General features: G+C 41.9%; 1 protein-coding gene across 5 annotated transcripts in view; it reads right to left on the bottom strand.

Moving 5' to 3' along the window:
• LOC102733176 (uncharacterized) overlaps positions 1–6,233 on the bottom strand; it is a 12,021-nt gene extending 5,788 nt beyond the window's left edge. The window contains exons 1-4 of one of the 5 annotated variants that reach the window (XM_031030849.2): positions 6,071–6,233; positions 4,881–5,004; positions 4,695–4,805; positions 2,774–2,862 (exon numbers count right to left, since the gene is read on the bottom strand). In XM_031030849.2, the coding sequence (XP_030886709.2) occupies positions 2,774–2,806 (33 nt within the window). In that variant the 5' untranslated portion in view covers positions 2,807–2,862; positions 4,695–4,805; positions 4,881–5,004; positions 6,071–6,233. The other 4 variants (XM_081805683.1, XM_081805681.1, XM_081805682.1 and 1 more) reach the window with 4 other exon arrangements.
• Between the last annotated feature and the right edge of the window lie 10,456 nt (positions 6,234–16,689).

Genomic DNA, 16,689 nt, shown 5'->3' with positions numbered 1-16,689 from the left:
ATAGACACTGGGGAGGGTATGTGCTATGGTGAGCGCTGTGAATTGTGCAAGACTGTTGAATCACAGATCTGTACCTCTGAAACAAATAATGCAATATATGTTAAGAAAAAAAAAAAAACGATAGCAGGAGGGGAAGAATGAAGGGGGGAAAATTGGAGGGGGAGATGAACCATGAGAGACGATGGACTCTGAAAAACAAACTGAGGGTTCTAGAGGGGACGGGGGTGGGAGGATGGGTTAGCCTGGTGACAGGTATTAAAGAGGGCATGTTCTGCATGGAGCACTGGGTATTATGCACAAACAATGAATCATAGAACACTACATCAAAAACTAATGATGTAATATATGATGATTAACATAACAATAAAAAAATTTTTTTAATGTGTATACCCTTTTGACATACTGATTTTATATCTAGAAATCAATTGTAATAAAATGACTGGAGATATGAGTAAAGAGTTATCAACAGATTCTTATCTATTTATAATTTACAATAGCAAAAGAGTTCTAAATAACCTAAATATTTGAGGAGAGTGGCAGAAGCTGCTAACTGCTTATTAAAGTACACTTCACCTCATCTTTCTAGGTAGACAAACATTTCCCAATCTCCTTTGCAGTTAGATATGGCCATGTGACTGAGTTCAAGCCAAGAGAATGCAAGCAGAAGTGACGTGCACCATTTCCAGGCCTGCCTCACATGCATTCCTCCAAACTGCTTTCCCCTTGTGGCTGGGACATGGAGATGACCCCAAAAGTGAGTTTGGGAGCCATGTGGTAGAGATATTAGAGCTTCAGATAGCTCAAGGCCCTGAATGGCCACCCTATCAACCTGCTGACCTAGTCATATGGTTACAAGAACAAGAAATAAACTTCTATTATACTGGGGCCATTATACATTTTGGGTCTATCAGTTACACCAGTTACAAGTTAGCCAAGCCTAATTAATTCAGAAACTAACACCTTGAAGTAGAAGATATCATAACAAACACCTAAAATATACCAGGGGCATTGGCTTGACATTCAGGCAGCAAACGTCAAAGAAATGGGTAATTAAGGCTGGAATGATGTAGACTCTTGATCTACACTGGCAAAGTAATTAGGAACTGGGAAGGCAGACCAAAAGTTCACTGGGCCTGTAGCTCTGGGGGAATAAGGTGGAAAGAGCCAAAATGCTAGCTTGTGCAGGATGCTTCTGGATATATTTGGCAAAGAAAGAGTTGAGCTCAGGAAGGAATTTACCAATTTTCAAGCTAAAATAAAATGGAATACAGAGTACAGAAATTTGGGGCTTCACATGGTTGGAAAAGCAAACTGTTTCTAGATCTCATACAACAGGAAGTCTAAAAAAGGCTTTGAACAACAAAGGCCCATTGAAACTTCTCAGCTAAACAAAGTGACTTAGTCCTATAAAAAAGATCAAGTTAAGGATATGGCGTTCCCATCCAAGCCTATTGTTCGGCAAACTTAAGCTTATCTTCATTAAGAAAGACATGGTTAAAAAAAAAAAGAAAAAAGAAAGAGACATGGTAAGTAAGAAACTGCAAAATATACCAAGCTTGAGACTTATATCCAGGAAAGAACTTTGGGTGTGATTATTAGTACATGGCAAACAGATCAGAAGCTTCCTAAATTTTTATAGGACAACATATCCAAGATTTCTTTTTTTTTTTTTTAAGATTTTATTTATTTATTTGACAGAGAGAGACACAGCGAGAGAGGGAACACAAGCAGGGGGAGTGGGAGAGGGAGAAGCAGGCCTCCTGCGGAACAGGGAGCCCGATGTGGGGCTCGATCCCAGGACCCTGGGATCACGACCTGAGCCGAAGGCAGACACTTAACTGACTGAGCCACCCAGGTGCCCCTATATCCAAGATTTCAATGTACTTTGTACTTCTTTTTTTCCTGTCTCAGAAGAAGCAGTACCTTTCCTCAATTCTAAGCCATTTATGTCACTGACTTCCCAAATACATCTTCTCAAAAATCTACTCATCCGGGGCACCTGGGTGGCTCAGTCGGTTAAGTGTTTACTCTTGATCTTAGGGTCATGAGATTGAGCCCCGTGCTGGGCTCTGCGCTCGAGCACAGAGTCTGCTCAAGATTGTCTCTCCCTCTCCCTCTGCCCATCACCTTGCTCTCTCTCTAAAATAAGAAAATAAATACAATCTTAAAAAAAAAATCTACTCATCCTTCAGGGCCTACTTCAAATCTCACTGCTACTATTAGCCCGGGGCTCCTTAAAAGGGCTTAAAGATGCTGGCTGAATGAATAAAGCTTTCCCAAATCTCTCTCAGCCAGACACGCTCACTCTCCTCTGAAACCATACAACATTTTCCCTAAAACACTTTTATTAAGTAGGCCGTCAGTAAATTTGCTGATTTGTGTCACACGGATTTGTGTGCGGGTCTTTTCTCCCCATGGAGAACATTCTAAGCAGATGGATACAAAAGATATCTCATGTGCCTTTGCTGATCTATGCCAAATGCCTCAAGTGGACAAAGGGAGCCTGACTCTCTCCCAACAATGCTCTCGGTCCTCTGTCCTCTATTGCCCAACTGATGGGAGAGACTGCCAAGCCCCATCTTCACTGCTACTTCCACACAATAAGGAACCCCCAGTCACCATGTTGTTGTTGGTCCACCCCACCCTCTTTATCCTATCTTTGAAAACCGCTGATGCTAATAGGGCTGACGAGCTTCATGTGATGAGAGAGAAATTTATTCACTTCAGGAATTAAGATGAGATTTTAGGGATGAGAGGAAAATCCCCAACTCACCTGGGATTTTGCTGCCTGAAGAAGAGCAGCCATATTCTCCTCCTGAAGATACCCCTTTTGGAAAAGGGCAGACTCCCTAGATGGCAGAACTGGAAGGGAAGAATAATAAAGGAATCCAGTTTATTAGTATGTGTCTCAAACCTATTATATTAGAAATAGCCACTTACGACAAAAAGTGCATCTGACCTTGGCTATCATATGGTTGGAAGGATCCCACAGACACCTATGTAATGAGGCTTCCAAGATAACCTCAGGGATGATTCTCTGTATGATCATTAACTGGGTTCAGGATAAGCCTGAGCTTGTGCTCTGAGAATGAGGATCCCTGTGACAACAGCAACAAAAACCCATATACTGTTAGGGTTGGCAGGAAGCTTCCAGACTCCTTTATTCACAAATGGAGAAACTTTCCAACTTCATAGAACGAGAAAAAGGAGCCACAGAGGCAACAGTGCCCAACCTGGAAGCACCAGCCACCAGATCATGAGTATTCTAGGCCCCTGCTAAGTTTGCAGCCATCCTAGGTTCATTGCACCACACACGTGATCCACTAACTCATAGTCTGTCATCTCGTCCTCCCCTGCATCCCAAGCAACCAACATAGTATTCCTGGTGGCAGGAGGCCCAAAGTGTTGAGAATGAATTCATGATCCCCCAAATCCTTTGACTCCATGCCCATCGAGCAACGTTCTGCTCACAATTTCCCTTCCCACTTTGATTTTTTGCCTACTGGGAAAAAACCGATAATACTAACTTTGTGCCTTCTTTGAACTTATCTTTGGGTGGCAGGGCTATATGTCATTTATTTTATTCTATTGCCTTCCTACTATTCTAGTTTATTCTTTCTTTAACTCTCACTCTCCCCCATTACCAAAAAGCAATACTTAAAGCCCCTTGTCGGGAGTGCCTGAGTGGCTCAGTCAGTTAAGCGTCAGACTCTTGATTTAGGCTCAGCTCATCATCTCAGAGTCGTGGGACTAGGCCCCACATCGGGCTCCCTGCTCAGCGGGGAGTCTGCTGGAGATTCTCTCCCTCCCTTTCCCTCTCTCCCTGACCCTCCCTGCGCACTCACACACTCTCTAATAAATAAATCTTTTTATTAAAAAAATTCTATAGGATTTTCTGTCTATCCCTTGTTTTATGAAAACAAAAGGCATCATCAGTGTATGTGGTCATACCCCAAGCCCCTAGTTCCCCACAGGATGCCTGTCCGCTCCTTGTACTGAACTCTGACAATCAGTGAAGGATGGGGTAGAGACGGGAACTTGTAAGTTTCAGGACCCTGAGAAATCAGAGGGGCTGAGGGCAGGATGTCCCAGAAAACCAAACAGACTGAAGCTACACCGTGGAAACCCCTTCTCATCTGGGCCATCCTTTTGTATCTCCTTAAGAAAGAATACTTCCTAAAAGAGGTTGAAAGGTGGGGCGCCTGGGTGGCTCAGTCGTTAAGTGTCTGCCTTCGGCTCAGGTCATGATCCCAGGATCCTGGGATCGAGCCCCGCATCGGGCTTCCTGCTCAGTGGGAAGCCTGCTTCTCCCTCTCCCACTCCCCCTGCTTGTGTTCCCTCTCTTGCTATGTCTCTCTGTGTCAAATAAATAAAATCTTTTCTAAAAAAAGAGAGAGATTGAAAGGAAGTCAGGAGCAGTTCTCAATCCTGCCAGAATTGGGCAGTGGACCCTGCAGATGCAGGCCCCAGCTCTGCACTTGACCTCTTCCATGTGCTAGAGTGCCAGATCAAATCCTCTGCTTCTCCATGTCCATTTCCTCTTATCTATCCAAGGAGTCTGACTTGCCCCCTCTCATTCTTTGGAGAGGCATCCAGTATAACAGAGTATGGAGAGTGAGATGTCTTACTTTTTAGAGCTTCAAGTAAAAAGGGAATTATATCAGTAAAGTTACTACTACTTATGGAGCACTCACCATGTACCAGATGCTTTCCATAAATCACTTGTTACAAATAAGGAAATTGATGACTTGCTCAAGGTCTCAGAGCTGCCCACACACATTTGACAAGGCTGCTGTAAAGAAAAACTAAAATGAGATTACTGTGTGCACACTGTAGGTGCCCAACTAACAGCAGAAGCTTCTCTTACTTGTGTTTCTTACCTCTGTTCTGGAGTTTGTGGCTCTGATCCTCCATAACCACAGTCTTTGCACCATTTGGGTAAAGCAACTTCACCCAAATCCTCCATGTCTCTTCCTGGGAATTACCAGCATTCTCCCAGAAACTCTAGGAAGAGATTCTGGATTGAATTATTCTTTTTCATTGTATTTCGTCTTTCATTCTCTGAGACCCTACCCATAACAGTGATGGGGGGGGTGGTGTCTGAAGCAGTATATTTTGAGCTAAGACTAAAGTCAAGAAGTTCAGCAGTCACTCAGGCTTCAGGAAGCCCTATTCACAGGGAAGTCTCAATATAACCTTTCCCCCAGGGCCCTGCAGAGACAGACACCCAGGAACATAGATAATCACAGACGACAGGTAAAGATACTGTTACCAACATGCCTGAAGGATACACAAGTGCAGGCCATGGTGGCAAGTGCCCCGCTGGGAGTGAAGGGACCTGGGTTCTCATTTCTATGTACCAGATGGCTAAGTGACCCAAAACAAGTAACTTTTCCTCCCTGGGTTCCAGTTGCTTTTTATGTACAAATGGGGAGGTGGATACCTACTATTCATAATGGCTACCACTGATTGAGCCCTTACTTAGCGCCTGGCACTGTGTCAACTGTTTCATACCAAATTTCCACTGAATCCTCACAATCACCACGTAAGGTAGGGACAATAAATTTCACTCGACAGGTAAGGAACAGGAGAGGCAAACTTCAGTAACTTGCCTACGGTCACATCACTGAACAATAATCGCTTTCTCGAGACGTAGACAAATGGATCTCTTACATTCACGCCCTCCCGCGTCAACATCGTCTGAGTCTATACAATGGATCCACCACGCTGTGGGTTGCAAGGGCACAAGGGCAGACGCGCGTTGGTCTCTGAGCTGGGAGCATGGACAGCTTTGGGCCCTACCTGCCTCACCTTCCAGCCAAGCGCTTCAGGCTGTGCGGGGCCTCAGCAAAGGACCTGGACGTGTCTCAGACTTAAACACACGTACACACCACCATCACGTACACATAAAACCCAGAACAGAGGGGCAGGGTCAAGGTGGCCGAGCCCTGACAGACAGCTCCCCAGCTCCAGCAGGAGGGATTACGATCAGGTCAGCGGGCCCAGGGAGATCCCCAGTGGGACGCGCGACCAGACCCCCAAGCCTGACAATCCCCTGCTGGACACACACCCCCGTCCAACGTCTGCTCCTGCCGGGTTCAGACACCGAGCTGATCACTGTAGGTAGGACCACAAGAACAGACTAGCCGCGAGCCGAGCGCGTCCAGACAAAGGAGCCGGAAGCGGAAGTGCGCGCCGAGGCTCCTGGGAAATGTAGTCCAACCCTGCCCGCCGCCTGGGCTCGGAAAAGCCCCCCGCTCGGCTGAGTTGAAACGCGGCCCTGACCTTCCAGACTCCCACTTGTTCTGCCCTCAGGGGCAAGCCCTCGCGTGGCCCAAAACGGAGAGGTTAACGTTAGCAGCCCAGCGAAAGTGGACAGGAACCTTTGGAGGCGTTTACTAAACCATCAAGGACTCTCTAGAGTGTTCGGGGGAGGGTGCGGTTGGGGCCTGGAGAGCAGAGGTCTCCTTCCATGAGCTGGTCCCTCTGGTCACTCTTCATAGAATAAGCGGAGCTGCATGCAGCACTTCTTCAGAAAGCCCAACACGACAGTCCCACGCTTGAGGTTCCGCATCTTTCCAGGAATCCTGTCGGATGCCCTGTGCTCGCACATTCTGGGGCAGACCTTCAGTGGTTCCCAGGCTCCAGCACCCTCAGCCCAGAGCCCGGGGACTTTGACGGCCTTTTGGGTTCCTGTCACCGAAGTGTAGTATTCTGAGACGCGGAGAGGTGGAGCCCTCTCCGGGCGAGGAACACATCTGCTGTATCACTGTTCTTAGCACCTTGATGTTTACAGTCTCAGTCCAAAAGAGTGCCGCATTGTTCCTATTATTTCCTGTTGGCTAGCCATTCCCATACGCATGACAGTCCTCCAGATCTCTTAGAGACTGATTTTATACCTATCTAGGTTCAGTTAATTTAGCCTTTTGGGGGTACATTCTACAGCCAACTCTCCATGATGGGCTCATCCGAATGTACTTCTACTCGGTTCTACTGCGACAAGACGGAAGACAGTTGAGTTGTTGGTGTCTTCTTTATCACTTCCAGAAGCAGGAGGTGTTGAGAGGGTGCATACTCCCAACTTCTAGGACAAACCCCCAGGCTCACCACCACCTCTACCCCCCACCCCACCCCTGAGGAGGAGAACCTCTATATAAATCCAGCCTATCCAATCTTCATACCTGTGCCCTGGATCCTGCCTTTCTAAGCACTTTTCTACCCGGAATGCATTGGGCATCACAAAAATGCTGCTGAAAAGAAAGCAAACCCCTCCAATGTGATCCTTATGCCGGGATTTCAGAAGGAATGCTGAGGTCTCTAGAGTTTCAGTAGGGAAAACCCAACAAACGCTCTACCAGCTGGACTCCCCCTTTTCCACACTACCCATCCCCCAAATCCCATAACCCCCAGTAGTCTGATGGTTTCTTTTAAATGTGTAAGGTGATAGATACAACAAGAATGGCAAATTGTTGATAGTTATTGACATTGGGTGATAGATAAATGAGCGTTCATTATGGTATAACCTCAACTTTTGTGTGTTTCAAATTGCCATAAAGTAAATTTTAACAATGCAAATTAACTTAAAAAATAAAGCAGATTAGATCATCTGTCAGCTATGCTCAGCATTTTTGGTTGGCTTCCCACTGTAGAATAAAATCTGAAGTTTATACTATTAAGGGTTCTTTTTTTTTTTTTAAGATTTTATTTATTTATTTGACAGACACAGAGAGAGAGCACAAGTAGGCAGAGCAGCAGGCAGAGGGAGAAGCAGGCTCCCTTGTGGGCAGAAAGCCTGATGCAGGACTGAATCCCAGGGCACTGGGATCATGACTTGAGCTGAAGGCAGCCGCTTAACGACTGAGCCACCCAGGCACCCCCCACACAGCATTTTTAGAGAGTGAAATAGAACAGAAAAGAAGAAAAAAACACTAGAGTTTATAACATGTAATAATAATATGTCCTGTTTCGATGCACTTTTCTTTCTGTTCTTTGTTTGTGCATACTTGGTTATCATGTAGTGTGTGTGCTTGTGTGTGTGTTTTCTGTGGGGTCAGATAAGACCCCACAGAAATCAGTGATCTGACCCAGTCTCCAACCTCGTATCTCTCTCCCTTACCCCTTACTACTACTTTACCCTCCACCGCCATCCTCAATCCACTCCAGCCTCCTGGATATTCATCATGCCAAACTCTATCCCCAGATACCCACATAGCTCTCACTCACTCACCTTTTTCAGATCCTGTCTGAATGTCATCTTTAACACCAGAGTCTTCCCTCAACACCATATACAAAATAGGGGAGCCCAATAATGCCATTCACTATCCCCCTTATTCACCTTATAATGTCTTAATGATACTTATCTCTACTTGACATATATTTATGTTTATCTGTTTACTATTTTCCTTTCTCCACTCCAAATATAAGCTCCTCTGTTTTGACCAATGTTGTATCTGAAGTAAACACTTAATAAATGTACTGTCTTGTGCATTCTTTATTAGATTAACTCCTAGGTACTTTTGTTGATCTTGTGACTGATCTCTTACAACATTTACCCTTCCACCACATGAGGACACAGCAAGAAGTCCGCATTCTGCAACCTGGAAGAGGGTTGTCGCCAGAACTTGACCATGCTGGCACCCTGACCACGGACGTCCAGACTCCAGAACTGTGAGAAATTAATTTCTATTGTCCATAAGCAACCCATCGTATCCTGTTATAGCAGTCCAAACAGGCTAAGACATGTTTGTATTTATTCTTAGGATTTGAGAATTAGGCATTCTATCAACCATTTAAAAAAATGATATTTGTACTTCACTGAACTTGAAATATAGTCATGGTACTAATATTACTAAGTAAATACAATATATTTTAATATAGCAACACAAAAAATGATTACATAAATTATAGAGCCCTTGGTAGCAACTTTTAATATTTTGCCAAAGGGAAATATTGTATTTCATTGTAGATTATTTTTTTGTTCTACAGATCACATGTGCATACCCACCCCAGGAGAAAAAAAACAATCAGTATTGCAACTAGTATAGCATGGAATTGTTTTAATTTTCCCTGGTAGTTTACAGCAGAAAATTGTTTTATTGTGAACAGCATATAGAATGTTGAGTAAGACCATCTTCATTGGGTCCCTGGGTGGCTCAGTTGTTAGGCGTCTGCCTTCAGCTCAGGTCATGATCCCAGGGTTCTGGGATCAAGTCCCACATTGGGCTCCCTGCTTGGCCGGGAGTCTGCTTCTCCCTCTGCCCTCCCCACTTCTTGTGCTCTCTCTCACAAAAATGGAGAGGTAAAATTTTTTTAAAAAAAGAAAGACCATCTTTATCAACTTGAGCTCTATTTTACAAAAGGAATCTACCTAGAAGAAATACAGTGAAGCATAATAGCTTATGGTTTACTTATTTACTAGATAGGAAAAGAAGAAATTAATACTGAGTGGTTGCCTTCCATGTGCTCAATACACCTGTTCGTTGCTCTATATACATTATCTTATTTACTCTAAGAAGAATGTTCCTATTTTATTTTTATTTTTTTAAGTTTCATTTATTTACATAATCTCTACACCCAACATGGGGCTCGAACTCATGACCCCGAGATCGAGTCCCGTGCTCTTCCGACCAAGCCAGGCAGGTGACCCAGATGTTCGTTCCTATGTTAAAGATAGTAATCGTCATCTCCTTTAAAGACAAAGAAATGAAGGCTCAGGGAGTTACAGTAAATAGCCCAAAGTCACACCAGCAGAAAATGACATTCAAGTCAAGAGCCAGGTATCATTTAATTAACAAATTAACAGACTCATTGCTGAGCAGGAAGTCTGACACAGGGCTCAATCCCAGGACACTGGGATCATGACCTGGGCTGAAAGCAGAGGCTTAACCAACTGAGCCACCCAGGCACCCCTATTTTCCTGTTTTTAGAACATCTTATATAAGATAGAGATTTATTCCTTAAAAGTTTGGTAGAATTTGGAGTGTGGTCTCTTATTTCAATTTTTTTTATGGTAATTGATCTGTTAAATTTTCCAATTTAATTTTGTACTGATTTTTTTCATTGTATATTTTCATAAATTTATCTACTTTGTTTCTATGTTTTCAAATGTATTATTTAATAATCTGTTGTGTCTCCATTTTTTCTGCTTATTTCATCTGTCTGCTTTCCTTTTTTTAAAAGTTTTTATTGTTATGTTAATCACCATACGTCATTAGTTTTTTTGATGTAGTGTTCCATGATTCATTGTTTGTGCATAACACCCAGTTCTCCATGCAGAACGTGCCCTCTTTAATACCCATCACCACGAGGGAATGCCTGGGTGGCTCAGTTGGTTAATACCCATCACCAGGCTAACCCAACCCCCCATCCCCCCTCCCCTCTAGCAACCCTCAGTTTGTTTCCTGAGATTAAGAATTCCTCATATCAGTGAGGTCATATGATACATGTCTTTCTCTGATTGACTTATTTCGCTCTGTCTGTTCTTTTTTAGATTCATTACTGTCATTGCAGGTTTGTGTAACTTCTTAATCTATTCATTGAACCAGCTTTAGGTTTTATCTTCTCCATTGGTTTTGGGGTATGCTACTTCATTGACTTTAATCTTTTATTATTTCTATATTTCTTATTTCTTTTGCTTAAGCTGTCCTTCTTTTTAGCTCTTTGAATGGACTCCTTAGCCCACTTGTTTCCAATTTTTCTAAAATGTGTTTAAAATTGTGTGTATCCCCTTGAGTACTCTTCTGGTTGTGTCCCATAAATTTTGGATGAATTTTTTCATTGTGTTCCCTTATTTCTTTCACTATTTCCTCTTTAACCCCAAATGTATTTAGTACTATATTTCATTTTGGTTTCACTATTCAGAAAGAGAATTTTTAGCTCTCTTTTCATTTTTGATTTCTATTTTATCACATATGCTCAAAAAAGACAGATCTGTGCTTATCCAATATGGTAGCCAATAGCCATATGTGGATAGAGAACTTGAAATGTGCCTAATATGAATTGAGATGTGCTCTCAGTGTACAATACACATGGATTTTGACAACTCAGCACAAAAATGTAAAGTGTCTTATAAGTAAGTTTGATATTGATTAAAAGTTAAATATACTGGATATATTGGGTTAAATAAATATATTTATTTAATACATTTCACCTCTTTAAAAAGTTTTTAGGGCGCCTGGGTGGCTCAGTCGGTTGAGCGACTGCCTTCGGCTCAGGTCATGATCCCAGGGTCCTGGGATCGAGTCCCGCAGAGCAGGGAGCCTGCTTCTCCCTCTCCCACTCCCCCTGCTTGTGTTCCCTCTCTCGCTGTGTCTCTCTCTGTCAAATAAATAAATAAAATCTTTAAAAAAAAATTTTTTTTAAATATGGCTACTTGAGCATTTTGTTTTATTTTTTAAATTTATTTATTTGACAGAGAGAAAGCACAAGCAAGGGGGAGCATCAGGCAGAAAGTGAAGCCAGCTCCCCACTGAGCAGGAAGCCCAATGCGGGTTTCGATCCCAGGACCCTGAGATCATGACCTGAGCTGAAGGCAGACGCTTAACCGACTGAGCCACCCAGGTGCCCCAGATACTAGAATGTTTTAAATTACATATGTGGCTTACATTATATTTCAATGATCTATAATATATACAGTGACATAGTTGTGTGATATTTAAACTCATCGAGGCATCTTCTGTATTTGAGCCTATAGTCAATTTTTCTGAATAAGGCCTGTATTCTAGAAAAGAATGCATATCTGTTGCATGTCAAGTTGCATGTAAATCTATTTTCTTGAGCTTCTTAATCCTGTTATTAAAACTTCTATAGCTCTCCTTCCTCTTGTCTGCTTGTTGTATCAGTTTCTCAGGGGTTACATAAAACTTTCCTACTAAAATTATTGATCTATCTGTCAGTCATTCTATCTACTTGATCTCTGATTTCTTTTATAAGTATAAAATGGGTCTAGATGAGATGATATGTAGACTTATTTCTCCCTGATCCTGCCTGCTGAGTTCATTATAAATGCTAGAAATAACAAACAAGAACTCTGACAGGTGGAAAAAGGAAGGTGGACTGGGTAGAGAGACAGACCTCAGGACTAGAGCAACAGAATGGTGGCAGGGCAATGCACGGCCCAAATCGAGCTTGAGAAGGTGGCCCAGGAAGGCTCATTCCTCCCCCAGAATGAATAGAGGCCCTACCTATAATACCAGGGGAGCCTGGGAACACTGGAAGGGGGACACATGGGAAGCCCCACTGACAATAAGAAGCCAGGGAAAGTATTCTTCTTCTCTACCAGCCTGACTCTCCTCCCCCATCCAGAACACCAGGTAGATGGGCAGCACCTGCAAGTGGGGGGGAATCTGCCAATCGCCCAGCCAGGAAGCCTCTTTGTCCCTTAAACCTGAAACCCACCTCTCCAACCTAGAGCTAAGGTAGGAGGGAAGTGTCACTAATGAGAAATGGCACTGACAAAGGGGAACCCACCACTACAATTATCCTGGTTGAGAAGCTTCTTTGTCCCCCCAAGCCCAAGACCCCTCTCACGCACAGAGAGAAACCAGACTCTAGATGGCACACTCTGGGAGATCTGACCACAACAATCAGTTGACCCAGGAAGTGCTCTCTGTCCCAGCCAGACCCGGGAATCCCCGCCTCCCCACCACAGCACACATCCCACCTACATGTAGAGACACCAGGTGGTTGAGTCATACTGGCATGTGAATCCCACCACAAAGAGAGCCCAACCCAGGAAGCACTCTTCTTCCCCACCTTAGCCCAGCCTGGGGAAGCCCTTTCCACCCACTCAAGCAGCACCAGCAGGGACCAGTGGGAGCCCCAGCAGTGCCAGATAAACCAACCAGAACAAAACAGTACCACAAAGGCTCTGAAAATTAAATTCTCACTGAGATCACAGCCCACAAAAGTAGGCCAAGACCTATATGCTAAACCTAAACAGGGTGACAGCAGTCTAAAACAGAAGATTTAAATAGGACCCAGAGTCTTCTAACATAACAGGCAAAATATCCAGGAATCAATCCAAAATTACCCGTCATACTAAGAACCAGGAAAATTACAACCTGAAGGAGAAAAGGCAGTTGACAGTGCCAACGCTGAGAAGAATCAGGTGTTTGAATCATCTGACAAGGATTTAAAGCAGCCATCATTTGAAAAAATATTTTAGTAAGAATTTACAAATTCTCTCAAAACAAATTAAAAGATGGAAAAATCTTAGCAAAGAAAAGAAGTTATAAAGAAACAAATAAACATTATAAAACTAAAAAATATAAATACTGAAATAAAAAACCCATTGGATAAACTCAATAGTAAAAGAGTGGCGATGACAGATAATAGGATCAGTGAACTTGAGTACAGATCAATAGAATTTACTCAGTCTGAAAAACAGACTGAAAAAAAAATTAACAGAGCCTCAGGAACCTGTTGGGACAATGACAAAAGAGCAATCTTAACATCAGAGTCCCAAAAGGACAGGAAAAAGAGAGTGGAGCTTAAAGAGTAGTCAAAGAAATAATGGCAGACAAGTTCCAAAACTTGGTGAAAGACATAAATTTATAGATTTGAGAAGCTGAACAAATCCCAAATAAATCAACATAAAGAAATCCCTAATGAGACACAGCATAATTAAAATTCTACAAACTGAAGGCAAAGGAAAAATCTTGAAAGCAGTGCAGAAATATCACACTGCCTACAAGGGCACACCAATTTGAATGACAGCAGTTTTCTCATTTGAAACCATGAAGGCCAGAAGAAAATGGCACATTTTCATGTGCCGTCAATTTGAAGGAAAAGAATTGCCAACCATGAATTGAATATCCAAAGAAATGAAGAGGTAATCCAGACATTCTCAGATGAATGGTAACCAAAAGAATTTGTCACTTAGTGGACCTGCCCTTAAAGAATGGCTAAGAGAAATTCTAACAACAAAAAAATGATATAGCAAGGACTCATAGAGCATCATAAGAGAAAAAACAATGGAAAAAGCAGAAATATAGACAAATACAATAGATTATACTTCTCCTCATGAGTTTTACAAATATATAGATCCCTCTTTTGTCCATTATGATGTTTTATCTTGAATCTAATTCTATTATAAACATTTTATCTGGGTATTCTTTTAGTTCATATTTGCCTGGTACATCCTTTGCCATCACTTTGTTTTCAATTTTTCTGTGTTGCTTAGTTTCCAAGGTAAAGAACATATTGCTGCATCTTGGGGTTTGTGTTAGTTTTTTTTTTTTTTAATTATTTATTTGAGAGAGAGAGAGCATGAGCAGGGGCGGGGTAGGGCAAAAAGAGAGGGAGAAGTAGGCTCTCCACTGAGCAGGAAGCCCAACGCAGGGCTCAATCCCAGGACCCTGGGATCATGACCTGAGCAAAAGGCAGACACTTAACTGACTGAGCCACCCAGGTGCCTCAGTTTTCTGTTTTGTTTTGAATTCAAAGAGATATTCTCTGCCTTCTGATGGCTGGGTTTGACTCATTTACATTTTTTGTAATAAATCATGTAACAGGTCTTATTCTGTGTTTTCCCTTGACCATACTTGTTGTTTCTTGTTTTCCTCTTGTCTGGGTTTCCATTAAATAATCAGTTCTTGGGGTGCCTGGGTGGCTTAGTCGGTTAAGCATCTGCCTTCGGCTCATGATACCAGGGTCCTGGGATCCTTGCTTAGTGGGGAGTCTGCTTCTCCCTGCCCTCTGCCCCTCCCCCTGCTTTTTCTCTCTCTCAAAAATAAAATCTTTTTTAAAATAAAATTTAAAAATTAATAATCAGTTCTTTTGTTCTGGTTTGAATGTTATACATCTACTTTTACCCTCATGGTACTTGTACCTAATTTATTAAAACTCACACCTATGTTTCTTCCCCCAAACCCATCAATTTATCAAGCTTGTGAATATGTATATCCTCCCTCTACTCAAGACAAGTAACTTAGTTACCTCATTTGTGCATTTCTACTTCCCAACCTCATCCTCAATGGTATTAAAATTTTAGCGGAATTGTTATGTACATGTAGTTGGTGTCATCTTGTTTCACCACTATCTCTGTTCCTTGAAGATGATAATAAATCCTTTACTAAATTATTTTTGCCCTTACTTTCTTTATATCCTAAAGCATCTTCCTGAATTCTTTTCCTTCTTGCTGACGTACATCTTCCAAGAAAATTTCCAAGGTCATGTATGCATAAGAGTATCCTTATTTTGACTCATTTACATGATACTTAATTAAAATATAAAATTCTAGATTCAAGGTTTATCTTTTACAATTTGAAAATATCATTACACTTTCTTCTGTAGTCAGTACTACTAGTGAACAATTAGATTTATTTATTCAATTATTACTTATTAAAGGGCCATAAAATGCCAGGCACTGTTTTTGACACTGGGGATTTAGCATTAAACTCTGTTTTATGGTGATCTGTTTTGTCTCTGGGAGTTTTTAGAATTTCTTGCTATTTATTGTGTAAGAGGTTACGAAGAGTGACTGCCAGTTAACCTGTAAGCTAGACCCATGCAATGGGAGGCTCCTCACCCCCTCCCCTGCCCTTGGAAATGTATGTTCTGCCCAGCATTCCCACAGTAGGAGTCATTTTGGGGTTGCAGCCTTGAGAGAGTGATGTGTTATTGAGACCATGTGGACTGAATATGTGACTGAGCCCAGTTAAAGCCTCTATAGACACTTTAAAGATTCTGGTGGGTGGGTGCAGAGATCAACTTGTCTCTTGAACAGCTGCTCAAGAGAACCTGGTATGTAAATTCCCTTGCTTATTAAAATTGCTGCCTACCAACCTGGAGTAGTCTGCCTCTTTCTTCAGTCTCTCCTTGCCATATATGGGGGCCAGTTTCAAATTCCACCTAGGTTGCAAATCAGTATTTATATCATTAGATTTTATTATAATATGTGGTATCTTTTCATATTTTTCCTGTTTGACTTTCTAGGAGCACTTTCGATTTAAGTTCCTTAACTTTCATTTCTCCATAATCCTTGATTATTATTTCTTAAAGTATTTTATCTGTTTATTCTTTTTTCTTTCTAGGACTCTCATTATATAAATAACTAGTCAGTCTCCATGTTGCTTAATATTCCTTTCATATTTTTCAGCTTTTTATCCCTTTCTGATATCTTATGGAAGAGTAGAGCCCAGCTTTAAAATTCACTCTGGCTTTACATATTCTGCTATTCAATAAAATATTGAATATTTTCTTTCAACCATTTATTTTTAACACATGGTTTTGTTTTTATGATAAGTTCTTGTTAAATATTTCTTATCTCCTCCTTTATCTTTAAGGGTAGCTTTTTTAAAATACATATATCTTATCCTAAATGGTCTACTAAATCTGCTTTATCTTCTATAAATTTTTCAGTTTATTTTCTTTTTATAGCAACAGAGTTCTTCTGGTATTTTTTTTTCCCCTGTAAACCCATGTTCTCCAAGCCCAGGTTGTAAGCTGGTTAACACAGGAAGGGCCCAAGCTGTAGATCATATGTTTGTATGTAGAGAGGGCAAGGAGTACTTAGGGGGATTTGAGTTATTTTAAAAGCAGAGAACCTATGGCATTTACCACTCTCTTCCTACCAGATGATCTTATCCCTCAGAGAACCTCTCTATCTCTACCTCTTTTTTTTTTTTTACAGTAATCGCCTGGCTCAGTGCGTGTGTGTGTGTGTGTGTGTGTGTGTGTGTGTCAGTG

Source organism: Leptonychotes weddellii, chromosome 15 (assembly GCF_054177405.1).
Source record: "Leptonychotes weddellii isolate Sample4059 chromosome 15, ASM5417740v2, whole genome shotgun sequence".
Classification (NCBI taxonomy): Eukaryota; Metazoa; Chordata; class Mammalia; order Carnivora; family Phocidae; genus Leptonychotes; species Leptonychotes weddellii.
The sequence above is the reverse complement of the archived record's forward strand: the minus strand, read 5'-3'. Positions and strand labels throughout refer to the sequence as shown.